Raw genomic sequence first — 13622 nt, forward strand, 5'->3', positions numbered from 1 at the left:
TGGCTTTCGGGATTTTGGCGTCCGGGATTTTGGTTTTCGGGATTTTGGCTTTCGAGATTTTGACCGGGACTCGGACTTTAAGTTGAATTTTTCTTAAGTGTCCGACATTACAAATATCATAATATAATTAAAGAATTTGCACTGAACAGTAAGATACTATAAGAGTCAAAGAACAATTTAAAGCTATCTCAGAAAAAAATTATATTAAAATCTGTCGAATCTTGTGTCAAAGTTAATACCTCTGAAAATGTTCCAAATCATCTTAATCTACCCTACATAACACATAATCACATTTTGAGCACTCTAAAAGGTGAAGAAAAAAATAATTTTTGAATATGACTTTTGAAAAAGCTCTAAGACTCTTCAAGGTGATCCACACTTGTGGTTTCGACTGTCATATGGAATCGAATCATTTCCAAAAAACCATATAATACAGACGCATTGATAGAGGAATGCCCATTTGGATTAAAACACCGATACCATAAAGTTCATTTTGTAGACTCTTACTTTTTTCGTGTGGATTTTCTGTGAAGAATGTCTCGTGAGACAAAAATTGTGAGTGTACAATTTATGCGATAAATTTTTGTGTCTTAATCAATTATGAAATTATGCAATTAATTTGTTTTTTCTCTTTCTTTTGTCTTTTTAATAAGATTGCTCTACTTCTGGTGTCAGTGGCAATTTGTGGTGTTATCTGCCGACCAGCAAATGAAGAAAGTGAGAATGACGAAAAGAATGATTTGGAAACATCAGAATTTTTCTTCTGGCCCAAACTTTTCTACTGGCCAAAGGCAGCTGTTGTCGTAAAACCAGCCCCTGTTGTCACATATGACTATCAACCTGTGAATTACACGTACTATAGACCAGTTTGGACCCCATATACGGTGACTGTGCAAAAGCCCGTTGCAGTTGCAGTGGCTGCACCAGCAGTCGAGGCTGCTCCCGTTGTTGCCGCCACCAAAGGTGTCTCAGTCAATGTCGGAGGTGAGAATCAATCAAACCCCAGATAATTCCGAAAGTCAATGAACTTGTCTCTCTTTTCATTATTTCTGTTTGCTTCGTGAATTATGAACATTTTTTTTTTATTTCTTTCATGTGCGCCGTCTGGAAGTTGGCAAAAAATGATCCGACTGAGAAAATGTTTTAAGCAAAAAAAAAACTTCAATCTCAAACAAGAATTTCCTCCCCTTGCCCTTCAGCCGAAATCCTCCAAATTCCAATGCTGAATTAGCGTAAACAGGAACATAATTTTTGTAAAATTATCAATATGTATATCTCAGATAATAAATTAAAATTATTTCTAAATTATTTTAAATACACGCATCACACAGACAGGCAAAAGGAAACGTTGACTGATTGTGATTCACAAAAATCTCATATAGAAGCGGAAAATCCCACACACCGCGCGTACATTAAGAGATTCTGCAACAAGTTGTTACACCATGAACTTCCTTCAAGGCAATCCAGGTATATAGAGAGGGGATAATTCTAAGACGCTTATTCTCCCTCATACGTTGTGTTCATCATCCCAATGTTCGCTTATAAACAACAAAATCACCAATTTGATGCCCAAAATCTAAAAAGAACTCCTGGTGAAAACATCAAACCGCGCAAGGGAAGTGTGAAATATAACCAAATTATTCTATCCTGATACATCTATCCTGATACACTGTCCTGCTTTCACAATCCTTTTGAAATAAATTAATCATGAAAGTGATTTTATGTCTTTGTGTTCTTATTGCCGTGGCGTATTCAGTTCCTCTTACTAAGGAAGAACATAAGAAAGATACTGTGAACTTTGCACCAGTGGAAGTGAGTTATTTAAATTTTAAAAACCATTCAGGATATCCTCTCTTTCCCATGGATCACCTAAATTATCGTAACTTACTAGTCACAAAGGAAGTTACGACAATTGTTGATTCAAGCGACGACATAATTACTTTTAAATTATTCGTCAAATTTCTGCAGATATCTGAAGATCATGCAGGAGAGCAAGGTGTTGACTTAACAGCAGCCGAGGCATACGGATATGGTTATCGTAGAGGAGGATACGGATATGGTGGATACGGAGGATATCGTGGTGGTTACGGAGGATGTATGTATTTTTAAATTTAATACTCTAAACACCGTAAGGAAATTCAGGCATATAAGAAGCATAGCTTCTTTTTTTGGGAAGTTCCATGACTTGCAGATATGTTAACTTGAACTTTGATATAATACGCTCAGAGCAAAAGGGACCTATCGTACGAGTAGTGCAGACTGGGGCAAAACTTGTCAAAACGCATATTTAATTCTTTCACGAGCTCTGAGAAAACTTAAACGTTTTCTAATGAGCATATTCTTATAGGAAATTTACTGCTCTACGACATTGCAGAAGCCTATTTTTCTCTATCCCGAAAGAAATGTGATTTTCGAATCATTTTCTAATGGCGCTGACACACCTTTTCAATTTAATAAAATTCAATCGATTGAAATTTTACCACTTACTCTTTCAAACTAAAATAAGATATGCTTATCTCATTCTGTCAAATGAAAATTGAAATTTCGATTTCATTTTCAATTTCAATTTCAAATTTCCATTGACAGAAAGAGACAGCTATATCTGATTTAAGTTTGAAAGAGTAAGAGGTGAAATTTCAATCGATTGAATTTTACTCAATTGAAAAAAAAAGGTGTGCCAGCGCCATAAAAGTCGATTTTGTGGAGATTCTCAAAATTGCTGGGGCACGTTTTGTCAGTCTTCGGATAATTTGTGACGTTTTACTCTCGCAAACATTAAAAATATCAAACAGACATATTTTTATAGGAAATTTATTTCTCTACAACTTTGTCGCAGATAATTTTTCTCTATATGAACGAGAAATGTGCTTAAATTGAGCTAATCAGTATTGTTATTTTCTGTAAGCCAAATATTCCAAAAATAGGGCTCAAAATTTCAATATTTTTTATTTTAGGGGCAGTGTGCCAAATTTCGGCCAGTTTTTAATTTCGGCCACTTTGACTGGAATTTCGGCCATGCAAACAAATTAATTAAAATTATGTAATCTTCTAATAGTCAATGACCCACCCGGCAAATTCTGCAGAATTCTGCAGAAATTCGTCAGATTTGAATTACTAACTGCCGAAAAATCAGCAGAATTTCTGCAGAATTTTGTTCTAAGGTGGATCCGATCGTTGTATGAAAATTCTGCAGAATTTTCTGCAGAATTTCTATAGAAAATTTTAAAATTATCGGCAGAATTTCTTTAGAGTATTTAGATGATTTCTACATTTCTTCTACACTTTCTAATGTTTCTAAACATTATTTTAACTACATAAAAATATGTATTTCAATTTATTTAAAATTCAATTTTTATTCAACAATTTTACGTGAATACTCTCTTTTTTACAATATTATTGTGATGTTATAATACAATATTATTAAATCAGCCGTAATAGAAAATACGAAGGGGAAGGAAATGGTTAGAAAACACGAAAGAAATTCGCTATGCTCACGAAGTCGCACGACTATCCCGAAGCCACACGAAGTATCCGATTGAATGACAAGAAACGTTAAAATTTCAAAAGTGCAGAATTGCAGATCGAAGTTTTGCTGGGGAATTCATTTTGCTTTTGAATATTTATTCATTTTAGGATGTATCAACACAAAAAGACCGTTAAATTTTAGGTATAATTTGAATTTAAATTGCGTTGTAAAAACTCAGTGTAGAAAGAGTCTTACAAAAAATGTGACAGATCGATTGTGTTTCTAGCAGTCTTACGATTTGTGATGAAGTGCAGAAGGTTTTCCTTCGACATTTTTCACGAAATTGATTAGTTTTTATTTAAGTTTGTTTGTGTTTATGTTAATAGTGAATCAATCTTTAAATTTCGGGTAAAATTTCCCAGCTGGATCTTGTATTTCGCGTAAAAAAGTATATTCTTTGTGAGCGTCTCTCCGGTGAGGTAGTGTTGCCTATTCCGGTAACATCTTTTGCTTTCCTAAATTTCTTATTCATTTAATTTTTTTTTTAATTTCTGAGTTCTACAGTGTCCAGAGAAAAAAAAAACCATCGCTTATACGAAAAAGATGATGTGGAAAAACGCGGAAGATCTCAGGGCTTGTGGGTCATATAAAAGTATTTAACTAAATATTAAACTCCTTCCGTTTGACGTTTTGAAATTTTCCATCCGTTGCGTCACAAAATGTGGTCAGAAAAAAGGTGGCCGGAATTTCACACAAAGTGGCCGGAATACTACCCAAAGCAATGTCCATATTTTTATAAATTTTTCAATATTTTAGGAAGTGATTTAAAGAAAACAAAGATGATAAACTAGTCTTCAAGGTTCCACACAACCCTCCCGAAAAGGAGGTAACAATAAATATCAATATGAATTAAAATTATTGCATTTCAAACTTAGGACTTCGGTGCTTATATGCAACTATGCCGAAATTTGGCACACTTACCCTACATAATTCTTCCTCGAATCCCTTGAAATTTTGTAAGTTTAAGAAGGTTCATGAAGGCTATCTATAATAAATTTCAAGCCTCAGTCTCTTTTATTTTAGAAAATAATGAATATTGAAATTTTCGTTCTGACAAATTTTGTCCCAGTCTCCCCTATATAATTTCGCTCTGAGCATCTCATGTGAATATATAGGTTAGGGAAAACACGGGGTAGCCCCAACCACTGCGCTTTTTAATTAGACATTAGACTTCAGAAAACGGGATCTGTGTGAAGTGAATTCATGGATACTACAGGGATGCTTGTCCGCGGAAGAAATTAGTGTTCGATGTTATCCCATGTTCGTTGGTGCCCCTGTTTCCCCTACGACCTATCTGGATATAAATTTCAAATTGAAATTTGTAAAATTTGTAAATTGTCGCACTATCTAAAGGCTTGCTGAATCTAAACCACCTGAACCACTTCAATCTTGGGCATCTCCCAAAGTGTTCTACCCATTAAAAAAGTAAAAAAAAATAGTTGTTTTGAAAACATAAATTCTACGTAGGTAACCACGAATAATCAGTAGAGTCAAAATAAAAAGCTCAACTTAGGGATAATCAACAGGTGAGAGAGATGGATATTTTCGTCTCCTGCTCATACCGTATGCACGATCTTCACATCGTTTAGTTTATTTACACTCACAGTCTCGGCATTATGTACTTCGGGATTATGCACCTAACGGAATTATGCACATACAATTATGCAAATTTGCCTACCACTGAGAGTAAATTTATGAAATTATTTTTGAAATACACCTGAATGTATACTATTTTGCGACGCGGAAAATTTGAAAACATTTTGTTACTTTTTCAGAATAAAACTTTAATTTCTTTTATTAAGATATTTTTTTTTTAAAATATTCTAATCAATTATTGAAGAACTCTGCCCAAAAAGTACTGTTTGTTAATGCATTTCAATTAAACAGTTGAATCTTTTTGTTTGAACTATTTTTACTCAACGCGAAATTAGTTCTACGGCAGATTTACTCAAAAGAAAGCCCCTGCGGCTATGCAAATTTTCTCGATGCATGCCATTTCGCGCGTTTTTTTCGGTCCCGAAAATGTGCTTAATCCCGGGACTGAGTGTATGCACTCCCAACAAGGGGTAATTCATTGAAGAAACTCAAGCCATTTGTCTGTGAAATGATTTCCGAATGTTTCAGAAACAGGACAGCAAGATCGGAAACGGAGAAACGTGGTTGGAAACATAAAACCATTTCTGGAAACACGGAAACATAAAATCTATATAAAGCGTCCGATTTGCAAATTTTTGTGCACATAAAATTATTGTCGAATTAAATTTGTCTATTAATCACCACTGATTTTTCCGATGATAGGTGACGAAGGACGAAATGTTCGTTTGGACTACCTCCAAAACATATCCAAAAATTAACGAAATGGTCTGGGCCATTTTTTTCCAATTTCTGCTCTCTCTTGAAGTTCGAGCAGTTAAAATTGAAACTTGGATAGAAATACAGATGGAAAAACAGAAAACTGGTTCTCGTGTTCTCGTGTTTCTGAAAACGGAAAACACAAGCCAATTTTCTTTTCTTATGAGTTACCCCTTGCCTTCAAGATTTTAATGAAACTCTCAAGTCATAACACTTTCTGAATAGCGCGAATAGAAATTCATTGTTTTTTTAGTGATTTTTATAGCCCTTTTTCTTCATAAGAATAACTTAATTAGTTAAGTTATTTATTCCAATAATACTTGGCCAAAATTGAGTTGGTGTCTTCGCGAGGGGTACCTCATAAGAAAAAATTCGCGTGGGTTTTCATTTCCAAAAATAAGAAAAACATTTTTACTGTTTCAGTTTCTGATTCTGTTGCAATGAAAATTTCGTTTCCTGACAGGTTTCCAATGTTTCTAGTTATGATTCTCATCGCGTTTCTAGATTTTTTTTTATGTTTTCAGCCACATGCGTTGCTGTAGATAGAAACGTCAAAACTCTGTCAAAAATGCAATTTTTGACGAAAATTTTTACCAATGTGTAAATTTATGTAGATATTTCGAATTATTGAAGAAATTTTGATATTTTTCCTACTCAGAAAAAAATTATTTTGTAAAATAGTTCGTAATTGTTTGTAAATTCCTACAAGAGACTTACAAAATGCTTGTATATCGTATTTTGTCAGTTAGTAAAAGTTTGTTGTTTTTTTTAACGAACATTGTTCTTAATATAATCACTTGACGATCATTTTTGTTCTTTTACAAATATTAGTCCGTACATTTTAGGTTGTCTGACAAAACTTTAAAGAATAAATAACAAATTTTTACAAACTCATTAGTCAGTTATACGCTACATGAGCATTTCATAAGTCTCCAGTAGGAATTCACAAACATTTGCGAACAATTTAACATGTTTTTTCTATGTACATAACAATTATATATCATATTCATTTCACAGGGGGACGTCGTAGAGGCTGGGGACGTGGAGGATATTCCAGTCGAAGTTTTTCAAGCGAATACTGGGGTTAAAGGTAAAGAATCTCTAAAGCAGGATTAACAAATCATCAGTTTTCAGTCTTAATTTTCGTTTTAGAATTAAGAGTACCTAATAAAAATGTAATAATGCTTTAGAGAGAGTTGAGAAAACAATAAAATTGCATAATTCATAAAAATATATTATAAATATAAAATGAATAAATTCTCAAAAGAAGCTCAAATGTATCTGTTTTTTCTTTTATTGGATCACAACAAAAAACTTGTTAATTTGAGAATAACACGTTTTTGCAGAATACGAATGGATCTAATTAAGAACGCAATTTTCCAAAAAGAGGAAAACAAATAGAAACTATAGAATAGATTAATCTCTTTCAGCAATTCATGCTCTTCTCTTCCTGAAATCTTAATAGTTTCAAAGCAATTTTCCTTTACATCACATGTTTTTATTTTAAATTGTAGGGGAAAGTCCTCGTGTTTCGTGCGATCCCAAGCTTCGTAGACTAATTTTTTCCATGTTTCTCAATTAATGTGACTGCTACCGCATATTTTTTAAAAACTAGGAGAAGTGCATACTTTTAAAAATATATTGCGGAGTCGCATTTAGGGGAAAGGCTCATAATTTTGTCCAGTTTCTTATTTTGAACACTTTGACGATAAAATTGGACACTAAAAATAAATTGATTAAAATGATGGATTTTTATTACAATATTTGACGAATAATGAATCCTATCTAAATATTTGTTCTTTTTGGAAGATTTTAGCACTAAATACGTTAAATTTTGAATATGATTTGAGTTAAAATTGCTTTGTTGAAAATTCAGTGTGATCAATTGCTTACGAGAAATATGACAGAACTTCGTGTTTACTTCAGTCTAATTTAGATGTGGTGAAGTACTATCAAGTTTTGCTCTCTTTTTTGAGTGATATTATTGAATATTGTGTTGATTTACGTTAATGGTGATTTGTACATTTGACCTGAAGTGATATTTGCCTTGTGAATTAGATTTTTCGTGTGAAAAATGGGAAATTTTTCAAGACATTTACCAGTGAGGTGATACTCCTTATTTTGGACAGTTATTTTTCTCACGAAATTTCGTGAACTTTTGTGATGCCTTTTTGTGATGACTAGGGTGGACAAATGCCTGGAGAAACAAAGGAGTATCATCTCTACGAAAGAGTTGTAGTGAGAAATGCCTTGAAAGGCTCCCGGAAAGGTCAGGGAATGAGCGAATCCGCACGTACTTGGAGTACCGAAGTCAACTCACTTTAATGAATGATATGGAAAGTTTCCGGGCTTCTTGTGACATTCTACGTTTCCCTTACATGAACAGGAAGAGGACTTGGTAAGATTGGTTCATGGAATGAAAAACAATGGGCAACCTGTTGAGGCGGATTAGCTGTCCAAATTTACAGCCAAGTTGTCCAAATTAATAACCAAGTTGTCCAAAATAAGAGTCAAATTCACCTCTACATATCAATTTATTTTTAAACGTATTAAAACTAATTTTAGTAAAAATAAGACAATAAATAGCTTGCTAAGTTTCTAAACAACCCTTCTGAAAAAAAAAGTAACAAAAAAAGTCAATTAGTATTGAAAATATCGAACTTCAAACTTGGAACATCGATGCTTATAAGCAGACTGGGCAAAATTATGAGCCCTTACCCTATTGAGAAACATAGGAAAAATTTAGTCATTACAAAGCTTCGGATCGTACGAAGTATGGGCACCTTCCCCTAATTATATTTTGTAAATTATCACAGGTATTTATTAATCATTGGCAGTTCTCAAAAAATTGCTTCCATATTCCACGCTTTGTACAATAAAAATATCACCTGAATTCTTGAAACCAAGATAATACTCCTCTTTTTTTCCCATTCGCGATAGCTTGACTAATTTAATCAACGAACTTATCAGCTGTATTATAAATTTCAATTAGAAAAAAATAGTTGTGATAAAAATAGAAATTTCTGTCACAACTGGTCATATGGTCATTGAAAATTCATAAATCGAGAGAGCAGAAACGCAACAAAAATTTCACAACACAAGAGATGTGTGTGCCAATTTTTATAAAAATCTATTTTAATAAAACAATAATAAATAATGTCTAGTTTGCGCGTCAACCTCATTCCCAAAGAATTTTGCGTCAACAAAATGTTACGAACCTTCCTTTCCCTGTTTTTAGCTTGCGTTTCAATGCTCGAAACATCTTTTTATTGAAGTTACTGTTCTTGAGCAAATTATTTGCATAATTCTTATATATTTGATATTTTTTTTATATCGTAGTTTTCAACACTATCAACACTACTATCACAATATTTATTTAATTCTAAATTTTCTTGAAGATCTCACACAAAAAATAATAGGTACTTTTCACTTGAGATATCGCACTTGTATTAAGTAAATGTGGGTTTTTTTCTTTCAATTCACGTGCCACTCGTTGAAAAAACTAAATTTACCAAGATATTATATTACCACAATTCTAACTGTATCCTTGGTAGTATTAATTTTCCTATGAATTTGCAAAAAAAAAAAGGTTCATCTAGAACTTATTGCACAAATATTTTAAATTTCCAATTCAGCGTTTTTTTGAAAGTCAATAAAAACTTCATCATCACATTTCATTTAGCACTTTTGCGAACAAATGAAAACAGCTTGAAGAATAAAAAAAAAATACAATGTGGCCAAAAACTTATCACACGATAAATTTATAAATCATCTGAAAACCTTCATCGAACAAAAATGTACTAACGACATATCTGGGAAGAGTGGCACAACTGACTGAATATACTTTATCAATTTTATATCGTTGGGAGCTTTAGCGTCTCCAACTGCCTTATTTCTGCGTCTGCCCAACACATTCAAGTTAGTAAATACTGTATTACTCAGGAAAAAAGAGAACTAAACAGCTAAGCAGAAACTCTCTCTTTGGTCACACTTTATCTTTCATAATAATGTAATTTGACTTCTTCATTTCATTGTTCTATTTTTTTTTTTCTTATAAATATAATCTCACAAAAAAAATCTCACACTTACAATTCAACAATATTTCCTCACAATGCAAATTATAAAATTTTTCTCAGAAGCTGGATGTGTATCTTCTCCGTAACCAACATACCACAAGGAATATGAGAAAGACAACTGAAGCAGAGAAAAATGTTGATGGATCTTCAGAAAGAAAACTATAAGCAGGAAGTTTATTTTGGGTGTCCCAAAGCCATTCGTTTCCTAATGCCCCATTTTCTCTAAAATTGTGGATACTTTTTGCACTGATGTGCTTTTCATTCTAAAATAAGTAACATTTTAGGGCCTAAAACTGTCCACGAGAAATTCATTCAATTTTACAACATAGGGGAAGGGCCTCTGGTTTCGCACACACAAGTAGATTTTGATTCTCCAGTAGTGTCTTGGATGAAAGGTAAATGGAACTCTATTTGCACAAAAAGTCGTTGATGTTCGAAGAATTCAAATTCAATTTCGAATTTTCATACTAAATTTTCGAACAAGATGGGGAAAATTGTTAAATATAACGCTGGTAAAAGAGTTCTTCAGTAATTATGGAGTGATTAAATAATAGGAAAAGAACAGTAAGGATCGCTGTTCTGTTTTTTCCTCACAACAATGTGAAGACCGACAAATTTTGACACTTGAGCACTTCGAAATTCGAACAGTATGTACCTTAGTCACCTTGCGGAATTATCAAGAAAGAAAGTCTCTTTTTTGGATCTTCAAATAGATTTTCGAATTTTTCAAGATCTACTTCTGTACGGAAAGAGATTCTCTAATAGTGTCTTGGATAAAAGGTAAATGGAACCGCTATTTACACAAAAAGTCGTTGATGTTCGAAGAATTCAAATTCAATATCGAAATTTCATACTAAATTTTCGAACAAGGTGGGGAAAATTTATGAAATATTGCACTAAGAAGCTCGCAAAATTTACTCAGTAATTATGAAGTGATTAAATAATAGGGACAAGAACAGTAAGCATCGCTGTTCTGTTTTTTTTCTCACAAAAAATGTGAAGACCGACACATTTTGACACTTGAGCACTTCGAAATTTCAACAGGATGTAGGGGAAAGTACTCTCCCTTCGAACGTTCATGCCTTCAAATAATGTGAATTTTCTTTTATTTTCCTGAGACACTTACACATTTCTATTAACTATTAGTTAGCTGTCATCGATTATATTGATAATTATGTGACAACCATGTGGAAATCTCTTAGGAAACGTAACAGAAATTCACATTATTCGAAGGCATGAACGTTCGAAGGGAGAGTACTTTCCCCTATTAAGAAGTAATGGCTTCGTTCAGTAATAACCTTTCGAAGAGACAAAGCCAAGCGAAACCTATTCGAATTTCGAAAATCTACCGGAAGCCTAAAGTGCAAGTTCATGTACTCGCCGCTCTAGCGCTAATTGTTCTGCCATTTCGAATTTCGATACTCTTGTCACTTCAATCGTCAATAATCCTCTCGTTCAGTAATAACCTTCCCGATTTGAAAGCTTTCTCCGGTTGAGGTTTTTTCTTTACCGATTCGAAGGTATATCAGAGAGAACTTACCTAAAAACCCGTTGGGAGTTCGAACGTTTAAACCGAAGAGTTACACAAAAGTAAGCAAGTTCATGAAAATGACATTTATCTTAATATTTGCAATTCAAACATTCTTCCCTTCTGAAAATTCACAAAACTTCACTAAAATTCACTTTTTGCAGCAAACGTTTGCACACTGTAGTTGACATTTTTGATGATTGAAGTGTCAAGAATATCGAAATTCGAAATGGCAGAACAATCAGCGCTAAAACGACGAGTACGTGAACTTGCACTTTAGGCTTCTTGTCTCTTCGAAAGGTTATTACTGAACGAAACAAATGTCAACAACAATGTGCAAACATTTGCTGTAAAAAGTGATTTTTGGTGTAGTTTTGTAAAATATCATAATGGCAGGTCGTTTGAATTTCAATTTCATTAAAATAAATAACCATTTCATGAACTTTCTTACTTTTGTGTAAGTTGTCGGTTTAAACGTTCGAATTTCCAACAGGTTTTCAGGTAAGTTCTCTCTGATATACCTTCGAATCGGTAGAGGAAAAACCTCAACCGGAGAGAGCTTTGAAATCGGGAAGATTATTACTGAACAAGAGGAATGCATCCCGGTCAAAATCCCGATAGTCATAATCCCGAAAGTAAAAATCCTGAAAGCCAAAAATATTTTCTGTGCTTGGGAAATTATTCTACACATTATTCTCCGTATAATTTCTCCATACTGAATTATTCTGTGAAAACACCACTGAGAGAAATCTGAAAAAGTCAAAATAACATTCCGCAAATGTTAATTTTACCCTGCAGTATTGATCCGAAAACGGTGTAAATATTACCCTTTTCAGGTGTATTATAGGTTAAAGTTACTCTTCGTTCATGTTGATTTTACCCTTAAAAGATGTAAAATTGACATTAAAAAATATTAATATATTTTTACACCCAAAAAGTGTTAAAATTATGACGAAAAAAATTAATCGTAGCCTCTTTTTTTTCTTAGTGACCGTACTGGAGTTAATTCGCGGGCCTTTTTTCGGTCCTGAGAAATTCTTTCAAAGCGGAACTCCCTGTAGCTCAGACCATATGGCACGGATCGGGCTGAACTTTCAGTAAGTTCAATTTCAATTCAATTTATTTTCATCTCATTTCGTCTTTTACTCCCTTTCCCATGTGTCCGTCGCCGTCTTAGCGTTGATTCCAGCCTCTAGGACTAGACCAATAAACGATAGAAGTGTCCCTTCCCCCTTAGGGCATCTAGATTGGTAGCGTACATCAGCCGATCCTCCGTTACTTCAGGAAGATGTTCAGATTCGATCCCCAGGCGCTCAAAGGCAAGATCCTGAATTTGATTCAGCCACCTTGCCCTAGGTATTTCCGCGAGATCGAGGTCTCCTAACAATGACTTGGATAGCTTTTCTGGGGATCTTTCTTGTTGCAATATCATTGTTACATTTGTTTTTGGAATAGGCCAGACAAAATTGCGAGAAGTAGAAAAAACACTTCCGAGCGAAAGGCTCTTTGTAAAAGTGGGTATCCTTTTACATAAAAGAACTACAAAAAATTACAATGTCCAAGATCTTCTTGTTAGTCAAACTAATGTAAAACGCCATTGTAGGGTGTTGCACTCTAGGCTATTAAGTTTTCAGAAAGCGGCGTGAATTCGTTGTTGTTACCGTTGTTACAATACAATAGGACAGAGGTGTGCAAAAACCGTTGAAACTGAATTAACGTCAAAACAAGTTTGTTATAGGTTATAGTAGCGTTTTGACCATTGACGTACATGTTTCATTTGACGTTTATTCGGTTTCAAGTTTCAACGATTCATGCACGCCTCTGGAATAGGAGATATCAGGGCTCAAATTTTACAAATTTCAAAACGCCATATCTAGGCTTCTATTTGACCGACTTTAGCGAGTAAGGGCGCAAATGAAAGGTCTCGCAAAGCGCTAGATCTTTCTACAACATTTAAAATTCGCAGTACCAACGCTATGAGTGCTATAGTCGAAAAACAAATTTTTATAACACATAACCTCAATCACCTCGAGCCCCGCTTAACCTAAATCAAAATTTACGTTTGCTTCAGAAATTTGATTCAAAATTACTCTAATAACTTATTAATGTTTGCTAAAGTTAAGAATTCTACCTACAACAT

General features: G+C 33.8%; 2 protein-coding genes across 6 annotated transcripts in view; one reads left to right on the forward strand and one right to left on the reverse strand.

The window, feature by feature from the left end:
- LOC129800678 (uncharacterized) overlaps positions 1-13622 on the reverse strand; it is a 33434-nt gene that overhangs the window by 14286 nt on the left and 5526 nt on the right. Inside the window, exon 1 of one of the 4 annotated variants that reach the window (XM_055845257.1) lies at positions 9097-9730. The exons of 2 other annotated variants lie outside the window; for them this stretch is intronic. In XM_055845257.1, coding sequence (XP_055701232.1) covers positions 9097-9140 — 44 coding nt within the window. In that variant the 5' untranslated portion in view covers positions 9141-9730. Of the gene's footprint in view, positions 1-9096; positions 9731-13622 lie in introns of those variants that run through there. One more of the 4 variants, XM_055845259.1, reaches the window with a different exon arrangement.
- Positions 331-1722, forward strand: LOC129800696 (uncharacterized). 2 transcript variants are annotated; one of them, XM_055845287.1, is made up of 3 exons: positions 331-555; positions 654-984; positions 1112-1722. In XM_055845287.1, the coding sequence occupies exons 1-3, from the start codon at positions 535-537 to the stop codon at positions 1123-1125; spliced, it is 366 nt and encodes a 121-aa protein (XP_055701262.1). In that variant the 5' UTR covers positions 331-534; the 3' UTR covers positions 1126-1722. The 2 variants fall into 2 exon arrangements, with proteins under 2 accessions (XP_055701262.1, XP_055701261.1); XM_055845286.1 differs by lacking the exon at positions 1112-1722 and having other exon boundaries at positions 654-1104.

The sequence above is a fragment of the Phlebotomus papatasi genome, chromosome 2 (genome assembly GCF_024763615.1).
Source record: "Phlebotomus papatasi isolate M1 chromosome 2, Ppap_2.1, whole genome shotgun sequence".
Classification (NCBI taxonomy): Eukaryota; Metazoa; Arthropoda; class Insecta; order Diptera; family Psychodidae; genus Phlebotomus; species Phlebotomus papatasi.